This window comes from Xiphophorus couchianus, chromosome 2 (assembly GCF_001444195.1).
Source record: "Xiphophorus couchianus chromosome 2, X_couchianus-1.0, whole genome shotgun sequence".
Taxonomy (NCBI): domain Eukaryota; kingdom Metazoa; phylum Chordata; class Actinopteri; order Cyprinodontiformes; family Poeciliidae; genus Xiphophorus; species Xiphophorus couchianus.
Window position 1 is genome coordinate 27,629,686 of NC_040229.1, and position 17,605 is coordinate 27,647,290.

At 43.2% G+C, this 17,605-nt stretch overlaps 1 protein-coding gene and 1 long non-coding RNA gene across 3 annotated transcripts in view; one reads left to right on the forward strand and one right to left on the reverse strand.

Annotated features, from left to right (window-relative positions):
* map1ab (microtubule-associated protein 1Ab) overlaps positions 1-17,605 on the reverse strand; it is a 95,473-nt gene that overhangs the window by 17,452 nt on the left and 60,416 nt on the right. For both annotated transcript variants that reach the window (XR_003596759.1, XM_028026903.1), the window contains exons 3-5: positions 13,861-13,943; positions 13,554-13,691; positions 482-11,843 (exon numbers count right to left, since the gene is read on the reverse strand). Coding sequence is in view for 1 of the 2 variants with exons in the window: in XM_028026903.1 (XP_027882704.1) it covers positions 482-11,843; positions 13,554-13,691; positions 13,861-13,943 (11,583 nt within the window). In the remaining variant the exon portion in view is untranslated. The remainder of the gene's footprint in view (positions 1-481; positions 11,844-13,553; positions 13,692-13,860; positions 13,944-17,605) is intronic.
* The window catches only part of LOC114150836 (uncharacterized), a 47,048-nt gene continuing 43,396 nt past the window's right edge, over positions 13,954-17,605 (forward strand). The window contains exon 1 of the long non-coding RNA XR_003596842.1: positions 13,954-16,437. This is a non-coding gene — a long non-coding RNA (uncharacterized LOC114150836). The remainder of the gene's footprint in view (positions 16,438-17,605) is intronic.

Sequence of the window (17,605 nt, forward strand, 5' to 3'; positions counted from 1 at the left end):
CACAGTATTATGAGGTTCTTATAGTAGAAGCTTGAAAGTCTTCTGTTTGTAAAGATTCACTGAAGACATACTAAAATGGATGTTGTTGAAGTGTTTTACCAAAGACTTCTTCAAGAGCCCTTTTATACTTCACAGGGTTGGTGTAGCAGCAATCTGTGCTTACTGATACCGAAGGACTGCTGGAATAAGTTGAATGAAAAACCAGTTGATATAATTTTGCCTTTAATGGCGAGACAATCAGCACTTCACAATGTAGAGAGTTTCGGGGAAAGGTCTTGTGTCCTAATTCAGTACTTTGAAATCACAAATCGGATTTATTTATCAAAAGACATGAACAGAAAACAGTATTCAACTCTGCCTGGGAAATTATTTGTGCATCCACTATATCTAACATAACATGTGAATTAGATTTAAGTCAGTCTGGGATCTGCATATTTTTCATGGTGATGCTATGTTGAATGAAATGTGGACTTTAACACACCTGAACTGCTCTTGATGCCGTTGACCAACCCTTTCCCAGGGTTCAGGAGCTCACTCCTCGAGCCTTGCGTCTCAGACATTTTGATCAGTCTAGAGCTTCTGTCTGTGTCCTTTCTCCTGAGGGAGGCGGAACGAGGTGAGCCGGAGTCTTTGGACTTCACCGGAGTAGTAGACCTCTTCCTGGCATCACCCTTACGAGCAGGAGAGGCTGACTTTGGTTTGCCCTTTCTGAGGCCTTTCTTCTTCAGAAGTCTCTCTGTGCCGCTGTGGTCGTTGAGAAGAGCCTCTGGGTCGACCATGCAGACATCTGGATGGGGCGGATGGGGCAGGGGGTCTTTTATAGGGGCCGGGAGGGGATCGTGGGGTTTCTGAGACGAGCGTGGTGAAGATCCATGGTGGCTGCTTCCAACTCCAGAGGCAGATTTGTCCACTGGCAGATGCTCTGCATCTTCATCAGAGTCCAGATTTCCCTCAGCAGTTATAGATGGACACTCCTCTGTTTCCGGAGGGACATCAGAGTCTGACTGTGAAGGTAATGACTCACTGACTGACGTCGGAGGCGTCTCTTCCCCGGCTAATGTGACAGCCAAACCAGAGGACATTGCTCCCGTCACCTGGTGTGTCCCCTGTCCAGCTTCACCATGGTGACTCTGAGCGTGATGGCGCCTGTGCTTGTGCGACCTCCTTTTCACTGAGTGTTGCTCGTGCTCGTCCTCGTCTCCTTCCTGGGAGCGGTCACTGTGTCCGTCCTCTTCACCCTCGTCGCTGGAGAGGTGGTGAAGACTGGGGTTGATGAAGGATGGAGAAAGCTCACCCTTGCGGTGTTTATACTCGCAGGACGAGTAGGCCTCAGGGTAGGCAGAAGAAGTTGCTCCAGTGTTCAGGTCAAAGGGACGACCAGTCTTTATGTCTGCTTTGCTAGGTGCTTCTGTGTGGTAAGACTCTGACGTAGTATGAGAAGTGGCCCCCCATTCCTTAGTTTCCTCATCTGCTACTTCGTCTCCATCATCGTAGTCTGGTGGAGGGGTTCCTGGATAGTCCTCAGGCCTCTGCAAAAGCTCCCAGTCTGATAAGCTGCTCTTTCTCCTTACTTCTAACCTCACTGATGGCTTCTCTAAGAAGCTTTTGTCCTCCCATTTTTCTGCCTCCACTTGTTTCCCAGTTTCTATGTTTTCGCTCACCTTAGGGTCAGTTGTTTCTTTCCTATCTTCTATACTTCCATCTTTACAAGTCTTTTCATCCAGTTTCTTCTCTTCTGTCTTCTGTTTGGTGCCTATGTCGCTAATTGTTTCTGTCTTTTCATCTTTTCCACTTATTTCTTTTTCCTCTATATGGACGTCTTCCTTCATATGTTCAGTAGCTCCTGTTGTCGTCTTATCCTTTAAATCTGTTGTGGCACATGAGGTTTGAGTGGCTCCAATGTCACTTGGTGGAGTTACTGAGGCTGCATGTTGAGTTGTTTCTGTTGTCACGGCAAGTTGAGACTCGGTACTGGTAGAGGTGATGGTGATGGTCCTTTCCTCTGTGAACTGAACTGTACTCTCTGCTGAATACATTTCAGTCTTTGAGGAAAAAGCCTCCTTTGGGTCAGACACTTGGATTTTTTGACATTCAATGCGGCATGGCAGGGTGCTGTCCTCCAGTTCAAGTGTTTCAGGCTCCTTGTTCTTGCACCCCTGGTCAGAGGAGTCAGCCCTTTGGAGAGGAGAGACATCAAAGTGAATTTCTGATGTAGATGGACTGTCGGGGAAAGCTACTGGCTTTATGTTTGGTTGAGAAGTTGCAGGGATGGAGGTTGATATCTCAGTACTCTGCTTTATATCAGCTTTTTGCTCTTGATCCTCAAGCTTCTTGGGAGTGGCAGATGAGTCCACAGACGATGGCTTGGACATTTCTCCTGCTGGCTTTGTCATCACCTCCAGGTATTCGTCCCTCTTTAAACCTCCAAAACACGAGCCTGTGGATGCCGCTTTAAATGGAAGTTCCTCCTTGGCCAAAGATACCTCAGAAGTTGGTTGAGGTAAAGTTGCAACTTTCTCCTGGTTGAAAAGAGCAGATGTTGAGGCAGAAGATGAGTAACTGTATGATGTAGAGGAGTATGTTGAAGAAGAGTTTGTTAGGGTGGTGTAGGAGATATCTGATGAAGTAGTTTCATGTTCTGTCATGATGTCTGTGCGCTGAAGATTTCGACTTTGGCTGAAATACCTAACGTCACTTGACTCGGACTGTCCAGAGGCATCTGGGAGGCCAGAGGTTTCTTTCTTTTCCACATTCAGCCCAACTTGGCTGTCCTCAGAAAAACCTCCACATTTGCTCAGCCCACTGTCAGAAAGCGGAGGACTAGATGTAGGTTTGGGCATTTCCTCAGAATGACCAGATGTCAAAGAGCAGCTTATCAGTGTTCTCATAGATGTTGCTTCTGTTGTTTCTTTTGTCACAAACTGAGACTCTGGTGGATGTAAAATGTTGGTGTCATCTTCCTTTAGCGCTTCAGATGTAACATGATCTACAGGTGGCGACCTTGTTGTCGGATCAAATAAATAATCTACTTCGTCTTTGTGTTCTATTTTTGTTTCATCAGAATGTTTTTGAGTATCTTCTGCTGTGATACCGCCTTCATCCGTTTTAGGTGTTCTGTCTAAATCTTGACTTTTTGTCTCAGGTTTTGAAGCTGTTGTGTCTCTAATTGTGCTCTCCTGTTTGTCACCTCCATCTGTTTTGCCCATGTCTATGACTTGTGAAGCTGAGCCATCATCAGGAGTTGTTTTACAGGCTGACTCCTCTTTGAGGAAACCTGATTCAGACAACTGGGACATTTTATTTGAGTCCTCTGTCTCCTCCAACTTAGTGCTGTCATTAGAACCGCGTCGGCACATTTCTTTTTCTGACTGCTCCCTCGCTCCCTTTTCCATATCTATATCACTCGACATGTCCTCTTCTTCCTCCTCTTCGTCTTCCTCGTCATCATCGTCAACACTGAAATCCTCTCCCTCTACCAGCAGCCTTTTGTCCACGAGGATTTCTTTTCTCTCTGGAAAATGTAAAGACTTACAAGGAACAGAGCTGCTAATTTTACTGAAATCAGATGCCAGGACATTGTCATCGATATCAGCTCCCACACATGCGGCTGTAGCGCCGCTCCTTGAATCAACTGGAGGATCTTGTCTCACTGAAGACGACACGCGTTGAGGTAAAATGTCTTTTTCTGCAGGTGAATGCCGACCAGATGGAGAGCCATCTTCCTCCTTCGGACAATCAGAACTTCCCTCTTTATATTTGAATGACCCAGCATACTTTTCTTTCTGTTCTTCCGTCTTCTCCTTCTCTGTGATTTCTCCAAATGTTTCACCGGTCGCCCCTAGGTCCGCGTGACCCCTTAGAGCTGAAACTGTTTCCTCTCTTAAAGAGATGGCTGCAGGCTGAATGTCAGCAATGTCACCCTCTTGTGTTGGTTGTATCTGAGAAGTTGAAGCACCTCCTTCCATCATTTCTTCTTTCTCTTTCTCTGATTTTTCAGGTTTGTCTTCTTTGGTAGTAAATGAGTATGACTCGGCAGCTTGGGATGTTTTGTTGTCTTGCATGTTTGTGGAGAAATAGCTCTTGTCAACACAAGGTGAATCTGCTCTTTCTTCTCTCTGACTCTCTTCCTCTTGGCCTTTCTCTCTGTCTTCGTCTCTAGGGGAGGCACTTCGGCTGTGGTGGCTGCTCTTCTCGCTCTCTGTGAGGGACACCGGGCTGTAGTCGACTCTGCTGAAGGACAGCGGTTCTTCTTTGTACTGATCATCTAATAGAAACATGGCTCCTCCACTTTCTGCCTGGCTCGCTCTTCGGTTATCATCAATGCACATATCAGAAGTGGTATCAAGGCCTGGAGAAATCTCAGCATCTTCTCTTCTCTCTGGATCTTGGCCTTTAGGGATGGGCTTTTCATCTGGATCATACTTAGATGCACCAAAAGTTTCTGTCTCATCTCCGAGGCTTTCACTTATAATCTCTGTTTTTAAGCTCATTTTTTCACTTGAATCTGTTTTTACACTGCTGGTGGTGTCTCTAGCATATTCAGATTCTTTATCAATCAGGAAATATGAACAGGGTTGTGACAGTCCTGGAGATACCACCTCCCTTTCTCCTTCCATCTCCCGTTCTGCTTCTTTTGCTTGTTTCTCATCTGGCCTGTTCTTTTCTGAGCCACATATACTTGAGCTCAGCTCAGACGGTATGTGTTTCTCTTGTTGGAATGTTTCGTCCACACTGGACTGGCTCTCTGTGCTCGAAAGTGTGCTGCTCCTTGGTTGGCTGTCGGTACTAGATACTGTTGACAACATGGGCTTTGTCTCAGTGGCTTGTGATGCCGGTTCTGCTTTGACAGCTGCACTACTGCAAACTGCTTCCTCCTCCTTTGATGTAACAATATCAAGAGTCGACTCCGGCTTGGCGAGTGGAGCAGCTGTGGTTTCTGTTTTCACAACATCTTTGTCAACTTCAGGTGCAAGTCTGCTTTCTTCTTTTCCGGAGTCTTTGATGTCCTCATCCAGGGACGGTTCCTGCATCGTCAGAGTGGGTATGATCACCGCGGGAAGCTGAGATGCAGCAGGCGTAGTTTGGTAATTTATTTGGGGAGTCTGCGTTAGAGTCACACACACAGAGGAAATATCATGGTCAGATTTTCTTGACTCTACTGACAAAGGTCGGGAACCCGCTCCTCCCATGCAGATGTCCTCCTCTTCTTCATCCTCTCTGTCTTCATCTGATGACTGGACCACAAATGCAGGTTTGTGATCTGACTTGGGGGTCAACATTGCTTCTCCTGATATTTCCTGAGAAGGTTGTTTGATGCCTTTGTCCTGGTCTTTCTCCTGCACTTCCTCTTTCTCCCATTTTTCCTCTTTAGTTTGATCTGCTTCAATGTAGTCGGGCTTTGCTTTCTCTGTGACATCGACTTTTATGCATACAGCATCCTTTTCTTGAACCATCTTCACATCTTCAGCTGGTTTTGGTTTTTCTTCCTTAATGTCCTCGGTCTCATAAGTGTAGTCCTTCTCTTGCTCTTTCTCCATTTTCTGTTCTTTGCTCAGCTCGGCAACATGCGCATCGTCTTTTTCTCTCTCCACCCTCTCTTCTGAACTAATGACCTTCAATTCTTCCTCTTGTTCTTGTGGCTCCCCCTGGATTTCTCGGAAAGACATACCAATGTCATCTTTCAACACAAATCCCTGTTGTGTTCCTTCTGAGAAAGTTTCCTTCCCTGGATGGATTCCAGACAGTTTATCAGAACCTTCTTCAAGTGCATTTTCATTACCAACACTTGTTTCTTTTTTATCATCCATCTTGGATTCTGACAGAATGGGATACTTATCTTTCTCCTCTGTGATGCTAGTTGTTGGAATGTGAGTCTCCTTGATGACCTGACTCTCCTGCTTCATTTTACCTTTTTCTTCTTTAAGAGCTTCAACCTTAGATGACTCCTTGTCTTTTGTGTCAGAGAGTGGTTCAGTGGTGTCCTTCATTTGTTCTGACATGAGTTTTTGGTCAGTAACGTCCTCCTGGGGTTGTTTCACAGAAACATCTCCTTTATCCTCCACCTTTCCGTCCTTAGAAATTTCAGCAGCGTCCTTTTCTTTCTCCTTTTTATCAGTAACACATTCAATAGCATCAATCTTTTCATCCTCTTTCTTAACCTTAACTACTTCAACATCAGGTTTTTCTATCATCGTCTTATTTGTCTCCTCTTTGTCCAGTTTTAAATCTGATGCATCATCCTTGGTTTCAACCTTCTTCTCCTCCTCTGCCTCTGCCGTTTTTTCAGTTTCCTGCTCTTTGCTGGGTTTCATGTCAGAAATTGTGTCCGTAGCTGTATCTTTCTCCTCCTTGGAGTGCAGGATATCTACACCATGATCGTGAGCTGTCGCTTGTTCTTCTTTGGACAGTTTGATAGGGATTGCCTCCTCTTTCTCTGCTACTGTCTCTTTTGCTCCCTCTGCTGTTCTGTCAACTCCACAAAGATCTTTACTGACTTCTTTGTCTTGTTCATCTCGTATCGTGGGAGTAGCCTCATTACCAACGTCCTTTGGGGTTGCTTCATCTTCGATTGTTTTGACATCTGGTACATGCTCACTTATTATTGCGTCGTCTTCTACTATTGGAGGTGCTTTGACAGCAGATGTGACATTTTCATGTGCTTTCTGCTGCTGCTCTTCTCCTGTGATGGGTCTTTCAGGTTGAAGCGTCTCTTTTGCTTCTTTGCTTGTTGTTGTAGTGGAGGATTCAGCATCTTTACTTATGTTTTCAGGCACTTCGTCCATTTTGGTAACTTTGACTGCATCTTCAGTGTCTTTACTTTCTTTGTGCTCTCTTTTTTCTTCAGTTGTTGGCTTACCAACAGGAGTTGCCTTACTTGGTACCTTTTCCTTTTCCTCAAACGTACTGGACTGAACAGCCATAGTATCTTCTATCTTCATGGCCTGCTTATTGTCTTCTTCTACCGTAGGTTTAAATAGGGATGCATCATCTTTGAGTGTAGTTAGATCCTTATTTTCTTCCTGGCAAGGCTCAGAGCATGGAATATTTTCCTTCTTTGAGATTTTCTCTTCCTGTTCAGTTGCTGACCTGTCTGCAGTGATCTCTTGACTCACTGTTATGTCTTTCTCTACTTGGGTGTGGCTGAATGTCAAGATTGCATCTGTACTAATTTCTTGCTCATCATCTTCTTTCTTGGTAAAAGGGGCTTTGTGTGCATCACTAATTTCTTCATCTTTTTTCGTCTCTTCTTCTCCTTGATCTGTAAGGGGCTTAGTGGGTGACACATCTTGTTTTTCCACTTCTTTTTCCTCCTCCTGCTCTTCTTGTAGTTTGATGTCTTTCTCCTTTTTTGTCTCTTCTTTGGAAGACTCAGAAAATAGCACATCATCTGTCTTTCCCTCCCCCTGGCTCTCTTCCTTAACATCACTGATATCTGATGGCTGAACCTTTTCAACATCTTTTTCATGGGTCTTAATATGAAAAGTATCCATCTCTTTCTTCTCATTACCTTTTAAAATCTCTGCATCAGAAATATCACCCTTTTCCACCTCTATTTCCTTTAAGTCACCACCAATTTTGAGGTCAAGTTTATGCTGTTGTTTTCCGTCTTCCTCTGTCTGTTCATCTTTGACTTGTTTGCCCTCAGAAGGCACAGCTTCTTTCTGTACTGGCTCATTGGTTTTGGTCTTATCTTTTTCTGTCTCTTTGTGATCATATTTAATAGCTTCCTCAATAGCTCCAGTATCCTTTGCTCCTTCTTTAGTAGGTGTAGTGTCATAAATATCCTCCTTTGTGGATATTTTCTCTGCCTTCTCATCCATGACGGACGTCACGGTTGAAACCGATTCCTGAATGACAGATTTCTGATTTTCTTCTTCCTTGGGTTCTTTGCGACCGGGGATCTCATCCGCATCTTTTTCATGCACAACACTGGTGACTTTAATAGCACATTTATTGTCATCATCATCATCATCATTGTCATCATCATCTTTTTTATCGTGAGCTAAGGAACTACTTTTCTCTTCTGGGAATTTACTTGACCCAGGCACTTTAGGTTCCTCCTCTCCGGTACGGCTGAAAGGATCCTCTTTGTCAGATGATGGGAGGGAATCCTCTTTGGCCCCAACAGGTAGTTTAGTTTCTGTTAAAGACGATGCAACGGCAGACATTAATTCTGCCTGTTTTCCTTCTACTTTTGGCACTGACGTAATATCTTTTTCTGTCTCTTTTACCACTACAGCCTCTTTAATGTCCCTTTCAAATGATTCATCCTCAGATCTTCCAGACATTTCTTCAAACTGGCCTACTTTCTGTCTCTCTACTTCTTTCTGCTTTTCACTTTCCTGGTCATCCTTCATTTTGGTTTGGCTGTCCTTTGTGGTGACTTCTTCAGAAAGTGCCTCCTCCTTAAGCAACTCAGAATCCAGGAAAACAGTTGTCTTGGTTTCTACTGGAGACTGATGAATTGGAGATTGAGCAGCACTCGAGGGTCCGGACTGTGGAGGAGAAGCCATTTTCACAGTGATGTCATCCGGACTGAAGCAGCGCTCTTCGCTCTCTGAGGTTACTGAGTCAGATCCAAAGGGTCTTGTAGGCACAACAGAGGAAATGTCTTTAGGAGCTACTGCATCGATGTTTTCCTCCTCCACTGGTAGATGGTCTGGTTTGATGTCATGGCGAGTCTTTTCTGGAGATCTACTGCCAGAAACCTCCTCGTTGTCTGTTTTTTTGCTCTGCAGTATTTGAGATGCAGCATAACCCTCTTGAAGTTTTTCAAGAGAAATGTCAACGTTAGGGGTTTGGTCTTCTTCTTCCTCTTCGTCATCTTCTTCCTCCTCCTCTTCTGTCTTGTCAGGAGCTTCAGTTACCATCTTGTCCTCTGCAATAGGGAGCTGTAAATCATTAGACGGAGACTTGGACAGTTTGTCCTCTTCTAAGGAAGGTGGTGATAGACTTCCTGCAGAGGGTGGCTGCTCTTTGCCTTGGCATGTGCTTACTGCCGTTGAAGAAGAAGCCGGGGTCTTGAGCATTTCCTCAGCATGGGGTGCGGCAACAGATGCCACTGATTGATCGTCCGCAATAGATGTAGGAAAGGAGGACATTTTGTCATATTCTGTGATGGACGTTGCAGAAGACACATGCTCCTCCTCTGCAAGGGGAGCAGTGATGATGTTGGTGAAAACAGAGACTTGCTCCTGCACACCTGGAATGAAACCTTTCTCTACCATGGCAGCTGCCTGCATCTCTCGCATTCCATGAATGTCCACAAAGGAATCCGTCTGATCTGGAACAGAGATGTCGTAGACACCAACGTCATACTGGAGGTGAGGGATTCTCTCTTCTGCCTCCTCGTGGATCTCCTCATCAGAGATGGTCTGCTCTGTCTCAGAGTAGCCAGGGATCATCTCGTCCTGGATGTAGAAGACGGGTTCAGCTGCAGCGGCTCCTTCCATAGCCACCGCAGAGGGAATCTCACCTGTTTTGTTTTCGGCTTCATCTTCAGGCTTGACTTTGATCTCTTCATCTGCTATCACGTCTAAGTCCTCTACCTCTTCCAGTTCAGGTTTCTCCAGCCCCTCTTCTTCTTCCTCCTCCATCCCTGCTTCTTTTTCCTCCTCTTCTTTCCTGGATGGAGTCGTTTGGAACTGCTGTGCTGTCAAAGCTTTGTTGGACAAATATTCTGATTTCTCCATTTCTTCTGTCTCGTGTTTCCTGTCAAGTCCATCGTCCTTTGCCTCTGTCCACTTAGATTCATCTTCATCCACACCTATTCCCATGTCCTCCTCCTCTTCTTCCTCCAGGGCTTTCTTTTCTGCAGCGGGGGACTCTTCCTCCATCTCTTCCTCATCCTGAGATGCAGCTCCCTCATCCTCAAATATTTGCGCTTCTTCTAGTTCTTTCTCTTGAGCTGACTCTTTGTCTTTCCCTTCAGCTTTTGCTTCTGCATCTGGAGCTGACGCTGCCTTTTCAGGGGACTTTGGTTTCTGTGGGATTTCTGAAACTGCATCTGGCGCTTTGGCCTTCTCTTGGATTAGACTTTCTGCTATTGGCCCAGGGGAAACCTTATCACTCACAGGTAGCTCTGCTGATACAGCTTTTCCTTCATCTTTTTTCAGTTCTTCGAAATCCTTACTGAGGTCTTCAGGTGTGGATACAGCTGTTGTACCCCCAACAGCAGCTTTTTTCTCACTGGGTTCGGGTTTAACAACCACAGGCTTTACTCCGTCTGCTTTGGGCTCAGCAGGCTCAGCCTTTGTGGCTTTGCTTTTTATTGTCTTGGTTTTACTTGACGCTTTCGCTTTATGTAAGGTCTTTCTGACTTCGGGTGTGAGAGGTTTCAGGTCAGGTTTGGTGATTTTTCTCAGCTCAGGTTTGGATCCATCCTTCTTCTTGTCCTCTTTGGACTTGGCCTCTTTCTTGTCATCTTTTTTGCCAGAATCATCTTTCTTTATTTTCTTTATCTCTTTCTTCTCTTTGTCTTTCTTCTCATCCATCTTTGAAGCCCTTTCCTTTGAATGCTTTTTCACAGTTTTCTCTTTCAGTTTTTTCTTTTCTGGCACTTCAGTTTTAGATTTTATTGTTTTGGTTGGCTTCTTTTCCTCTTTTTTCTCTACAATATTTTCCTTTACAGAGTCACTTTTTGCTTCTGTTGCATTTGACACATCATCCTGTCCATCAGTTTCTTTCTTTGAGGTCTTTGCTGTGGTCTTAGGGGAGGATTTGAGACTTTCTTTGCTATCCGTTCTTTGTTTTAACTTTGTTTGTTTAATAACCGATAGAGGAGCTCCTGAAGCAATGTCCTTTTGCGTGGCTACAGGATACCTCAAGTAGTCGAGATGTTTTAGTTTTTCCAGCCCCTCTAAGATCTTGTTTTGTGGTGCATTCCCAGGGAACAACACTCTGATGATCTTTTCTGTAGGGCTGGCAGGTAGCCACACAACTAAGGCTGTAACTGATGTCAGGTAGGGCACAGATATTTCTCCTTCCTTCCCACTGGGCAACACAATGCCAGTTTTGGCCTTGCTATTGCCAGCCCACTTCTGCATTAAAAATTGCATCTCTTTGCTATCTTTTACTGGGTTAAGAATATACATATCTAACCTCCCAACTCCCATCTTATGAAAAAGTGTAATGGGTTCGATGGTGTTGCTGACCACTCGATACAGGGGCTCTGGCTTGATTCCTAGTTTACTAAGGTACTGCAGAGTAAGCGAGGCCTCTTCGATGCTGCGTTTCACTTTGAGATTAGACTCTGGTAAACGGAGCTTCTCTGGCACGTTGAAGAAGACTACACCAAGCTCTGGAGAAATCAGGTTTTTCATCCAGTCGCTGTAGTTTGTGGAGCCTTGTGACTGCTCCTCCTCCTGTTCTGCGATCTTTCTCTGAAGAAGCCCATTGATACCCGGGAGGTTGTCGGCGCCGATGTGAGTGAGCAGAATCGAGTCGATGCGGTCCAGGTGACGGACCAGTTTCCAGAAGCAGGATTTCCTCTCAGAGCCTCCGTCCACTAGGATGTTGAAGCCGTTCACAGCAAAGAGCGCCGAGTCTCCCCGTCCTCCGGGAAAGATGTAGCAACATGGCTTCGACAGTTTCAGGAAGCCTCCGGAGGTGGGGGGCTCTAGCAGGTCGAAAGGCGAGGGGACGTCTACAGTTTCAGAGACATACTCTGTGAACTCTGTGACACCCTCCATCTTGGGGAGAACAAGCTCTGGGTTTAGCTTGTACTCCAGGAACTCCCGCAGGATCTGCTGCTGTCCCACGGAGCTCCAGCCCACCTCCCCACGGCAGGACACGGTGAGTGTTGCCTGCTGCTTGGGGGCTGCTGTTCCCAGCAATTCACTGACCTGCAGAAAAGACACCAGAGCATATCGTAGTCAGTGTTGGCATACATTAACGCGGAAAATTACTGATAGACTGCTGCATCCTAAATGCACAAAGGAGCATTACCGCAGGTGCTTCCTCCCAGCAGCTGTCGGACTCTATAACCATCACTCCTCCCAACAAACTCAAAAAGTCTTTACACATGCTGGAGTTTTCACAATCACCCACTCTGTTTTTACATATTTTCTAAATAACATTTTTGCTGTTATTGCACAGCTGTTTTTCTGCACTGATATACTGTATTCTAAATTGTCTGTCTTTTGAAATGTTAAATACAAGTGTACATTATTTACATTTTTAAAAAAGTGATTCTTTCTTCTTTGTTCTTTGTATTGTAATGAATCTAAAATTAATACAAATAGTAATAATAATAAAAAAAGTGATCCAACGCACTTGCACATCGCTTGAATTGTGAGTCTGATATGTCTATTCGTAATAAATGCGCAGTTTTTCTGTTACAGTGTTGTACAGGGTCTGGGAGTACCAGTCTTCAAATCTGCACACAGATTCCTTATTTAAAGGATTTATGTCTTTTTATTACATGAGCATACTATAATTTAAACCATTCCATTGTTATGTCATCCCAAACAGCGTGGTCTTGCCACCACCTTGCTGCGTGAGGATGGTGTGTTCAGGGTAATGTGCGGTAGAATTTATTCTGCTATAATACAACAATGTGAATATTTTTGCATATGACTAAATATCTTTCAGTCTGCCAAAGCCGAGACCTTTTATTTGTGTTCTAACAGAGTTATTTTTGTTTTCATCCTGGGACGCCTGTCCTGGTCATATTTCACAAATCAAATATTTAATTTAAGGTAGATTGCGTTTATTCAGCTGATAGTTGGTGCTGAATGAATCTGTCCTGATGTAGGATATATAGTCTCACCATCCAGACAGAATAATGATAAGTTTGGCTCCTGTTGAGTTCGCTTGCTCCTTTTCTCCATTCAGCCAGTGTCCCTCAGAAGGAGTCAATTAAATGCGGTGGTGTCACCATGGCAACGCAGAGTAGCACTAGGGCGAGGTTTCCTTCCAGGGTCGCTCTGTTTTTAGCTTCATCCATCATCCGATCAGTTTTCTGCAGATGATTTGCCCCCATCAAGAAGAACTTCCCCATAGCATTATGCTGCCACTACTGTATTTCAATGTATTTCATTATACTGTAAATTATACTGTATTTCAGGGCATGTGAAATACAGCTGTAGCAAGGTCGTCAATACAAAGTAGGGCTAATCTCTTGACTGTATTGGATTAACTAATTATTGATTGAAAAACAAAAGATGTATTTTTTTAGGGAATTTGAAACAGGTGAAACTTAAACTGTGCCACTGTCTGTTCAAACTGTAGGTTTGGGCAGAATGTATTTACAAAGTTCTTTGTATATATGTATATATTTTTTGTACAGTTTTCACTTAATTACTGCTCTGAATATGTTCTTTCAGCAAAAAAAAAAGACTAAAAACGATTAATTGATCACTAAATTAGATTATTTCAATAATTGTTTCGGCACGATTAATCCGTTCAGCCCTGTTACCATGGACTTGCTATTACTTGAATTTCTAAAAGTTGTACAACTTTGAGTTGGCCTATTGCATAAAATCTCCCAAAAACACGTTGACGGTTAAGGTTGCAGTCATAAAAATGGTGCAAACGCTGCGACAGAGACTCACTGAAGGATCAGCAAAGATCTGTGAAAAGGTCTGATGGGTGAAAACTCCGGTCTGGAGAAGAAGGCCACCGTGATCCGAGCTCTGGCCGCTCAAGACCAGCAGCTTGTGTCCTGCAGAATCTGTCACGAGAGACTTGATCTGGGGCGAAGAGAAAGAAATGGAGAGAAAGCGACAGTGAGGACAGTTAAAGAAGTAGTGGCACGATAATTGTGTCAGGATTAATGAGATCCAGCAGAAGCGTCAAGAAAATTAGGAGTGCTTGGTTTTGTTCTAAAACGTCTTCGTCGTCAGGAAGAGTCCATCTCACCTCTGATACAACGGTGTCGTCTGACGGGTTCACAAGCACCACGATCTCTAGGACATCACTTTTATGGTGCAGAGTCCGCTCTCCTGTAAGATGAGAAGCAAAACATGGCGTCATTGTTTCAGGGTGACAGACCGGAAGCAGCACAGGCCTGATGGCGAACAATCTCCCTGGCAGGTTGTCAGACCTTAGCCTGTGTGGGGTGTAGACTTCCTGCTGGAGCACAGCCAGCCATGAGTGTGAGGAAGATTTACTATACTGGCATTTCCACCTTATGTGGGGCAATCCCTATAAAGAGGCAATCAACCCACTTGTGCCTCAGTGCTAGAAAAGAAGCAGGAAAGAGGTCACTGGTTGGTTACTCCACACCAGAAAGACGTTTACACACTTTGCATCCAGTTAAACTGCATATAATTAGAGATGCAAATCTTTCAGTGTGTAGCGATTCGAATCAGAAATGATTTCCAATTCAGAAACCAATTTTTCTGTTCAAACCGTCTTATGTCACTGACGAGAGGAGAAAACAGTGGAAACAAATAGAACAGTTATTTAAAACAATTCCATACTGTTCCACATACTGTACCAAATTCAATCAGTTTGAGCAAAAATAGGTTTGTGCACCAAATTCTGTAACTTAAATTACCAGCCTTAAGCTAATCTGGCTGCGTGGCTTTTTCTTAACCCTCTTGCGGTCTTAGCGTGATGCTAGGGAGAAGCACAGCAAATCTCACAGTAGGACAGCGGGTGAAGCGGTGGAGAGTGTCCCGTCAGACCGTCAGTTTCCGAAACAACACACACAAAAAAACCTTGTAAAAGTGCGGTTCAGTGAACCGCGCACCGGGTAAAAAGCTGGCAGTGTCCAATGGACCTGTCTCTTAAGACCGCAGGATGGTTAAATAAAGTATGAAAGCATTTTTCAAAATGCATACAGTGGGCAAGGCGTCCTTCTATGGTGACCAAGTGGATGTTAATGTGATATCCAGTATGCGACCAGCAAAGTTGTACAATTTAAACGTATTTTAAAATGGATTTTTCAGCATTTTGGATCGATTTGGAATTCCCAGGACTAGCAATTGCGATTCTCTATAGAATAATTTTTTTTCTGTACCTCTCTATATAGCTACTGCTATTTTAAAAACTTCATCCCTTTAGGGCTAAAAGAGTTGAGTTGAAGTAACCTTTTTAACTCTCCTAAGTTTCAGCACAATCTAGATATTAAGGAGGTCTAATATTAAGAAGAGTTCATTGACGACATTCAGCACTTTCCTTGAGTTGGCAGCTCTAGAGTTTGTCTGAAATGTCTATTCTCAGCACCGATGTTGAAAGCATGTTGTATATTATTTCATCAGATCAGGCATTTCCAAAGAGCTATATCTAATGATGACAGCCTGAGAAAATAAAAAGTCAGTCTTTTGAAAAAATGAGGACAATCAGCAGTTTGGGGCTCACTGAACCTTTTCAGAAGTAATTTCATCCATGAAAGAAATGATTTCGCACTCAATCGTTTACCGTCTGTGACTTATGAGTGTCTCAATAAGTTGCAGATTAGCAGATGATTATCACTTTGCGTTTGTCTGTCATACAAAATCCCAATTAAATACACCTTAAAACCATCATGTCTGACAAAAAAAAAGATTTTTAATCTGCTGGCTTGTGCATAGCGTGGTTAATGAGAGCTGATCTAATCACAGTGATGGTCAAAGAGTGAACAGAAGAAGCTGGACCTGCAGATACTGATACTTCAGCAGAAATAGGGCCACAGATGTGTCTGGTTTCACAGTATGTATGCTTTTAAAGCAGGGCTTCTCAAACAGCATTAGACTCAGGCCTGGGACCCCCTTAGCAAAAAAAACAAAACAAGAATGTGTCTTTTCTTACTTTTTTTTACTATTCAATAATTATAAAAAAAATGTTTAAACATAATGCTGCATCATACTTTCCCGTGAGTTCTTAGGTTTCCTTCAGCAGACTCCTCCACAGCAGGGCTGCTGGACGGCTCCTTCTGACTTTCTCTTGTCAGAAACTGTCAGAAAATGTCAGAAACACTTGCTAGCTGTGCTCGTCATGCTAGCTTGACGAACAGAGCAGCTTGATAAATAAATAACTTATATTTTATAATATTGATTGGAAAACAGAGTATTTTATGACTAAAAGATATAATAAAAAAATGTATGATTAAAAAAAATACTACTAGTCAGTATTTTTATTGGTGCATTTTTCTTTCTCTTCTTCTCTCCAACATTCTGAGCCCCTGATATCGCCCCCTGCTGGCTCCCACTTTGAAAAACACTGATTTAGACAACAAAGACTAGAAAACCGAAAGAAAAATTTCATCTTTACGCGCCCCCCGGCTATGTGAGGATCAATTCATTTTACCCCAGCGACAGAATGGCCCTCTGACTCCCTGATGTGCTTTCTCAGGTGAACTGAGGGAGAAGAGACCGCATTAGCTCCTGCTGATGGCTGCCTGCTGGGCTGACTGGTACAAGAGGACACGACAGCAACAATGGCGCTCTGTCTGAAACGCTGCTGTTTCCACCAGCCGTGGCCACCGGAGGGGACTGACTGCTCTCAGATCAGGTTCATATTCACTTCCACTTAAAATGAATGCGCCAACACACTTTCTGTGCAGCTGAATAGCGACAGAGGAGATCAAAAAGGTCTGGTAATGTTGATTTCTTAGTAACCCGGCTGACAGAGCGGCAAACAGCTGCGTTTTGAATTGAAATTATATTTTAAAAAGTTATTTTTAAGTTAAGTTAAATAATAACGGTTCAATATTTTTAAGTCATTTTTAAAAACTTTTTTTCTTTATGAAATAGTCTTTTTTAGATAATTACTGAGTTTTTTTGATACAACTCTACTGCTGAAAATGTAATTAATTGACCATCAGCAGGTGCAGACCATGTCTAATTCTGTATTTATTTATTATATAATCTAAAATCCTGCGATTTAACAGTTTAATTTATTGGTAGAGGCTTTATTAATATGTCTTTTATATATACTTTATTATATTCAATGGGGTATATTTAGTTACTGTGCTGTAACAAGTGAATTTCCTCACTGTAGGATTAATTAAGGACTTTTCAATTCTTTTTCATAAAATTGGAGTTTTAGTACTTTGCGTGTTAACACAATCCCAAAGTACAAAGACTTCAGCAATGCAATTGTTGCCGTCCATCAATCAAAAGAAAAGCATCATAAGACTGTTATTCCAACTTATTTTCCGCCCGTCACTCTGCCAGTAAATGAATAATTTACAGTTGGAAAATATTTAAAACTGGTGCAAATCTTCGCAGAAGTAGACACCACAACAATTTCTCTCCAGGTTTAGATCACGCAACCTTCAAACCCAGAGCTCAACGTCAGAATCATCACCAAATTACAAGAAGTACCTTCAACATCGAAGCTTCGGCTTTCTGAACTAACTTCTGAATAACAGGGTTGTGATGGTAACAAGGGCTGAAATGATTCATTCTTACTGAATCAGTTGAAGATTAATCGCATCTACTGCGATTAATCGCTAACTGGATGATTCACTCTAAAAAAAAAAGGCTATTTGCTTAAAGAACAACATATTCGTAGCAGTAATTAAGCCAAAACTGTACAAACATGTACACATTTTGCATTTAAGATGAAAGAAAACGTCTTCATCTGTAGATATATTTTACCCAGATCTCCTCAGGTGACATTTTTAGCTTCAACCGGTTCAAATTCTGTAAAATAAATTCTTATAATGCTCCTTTTG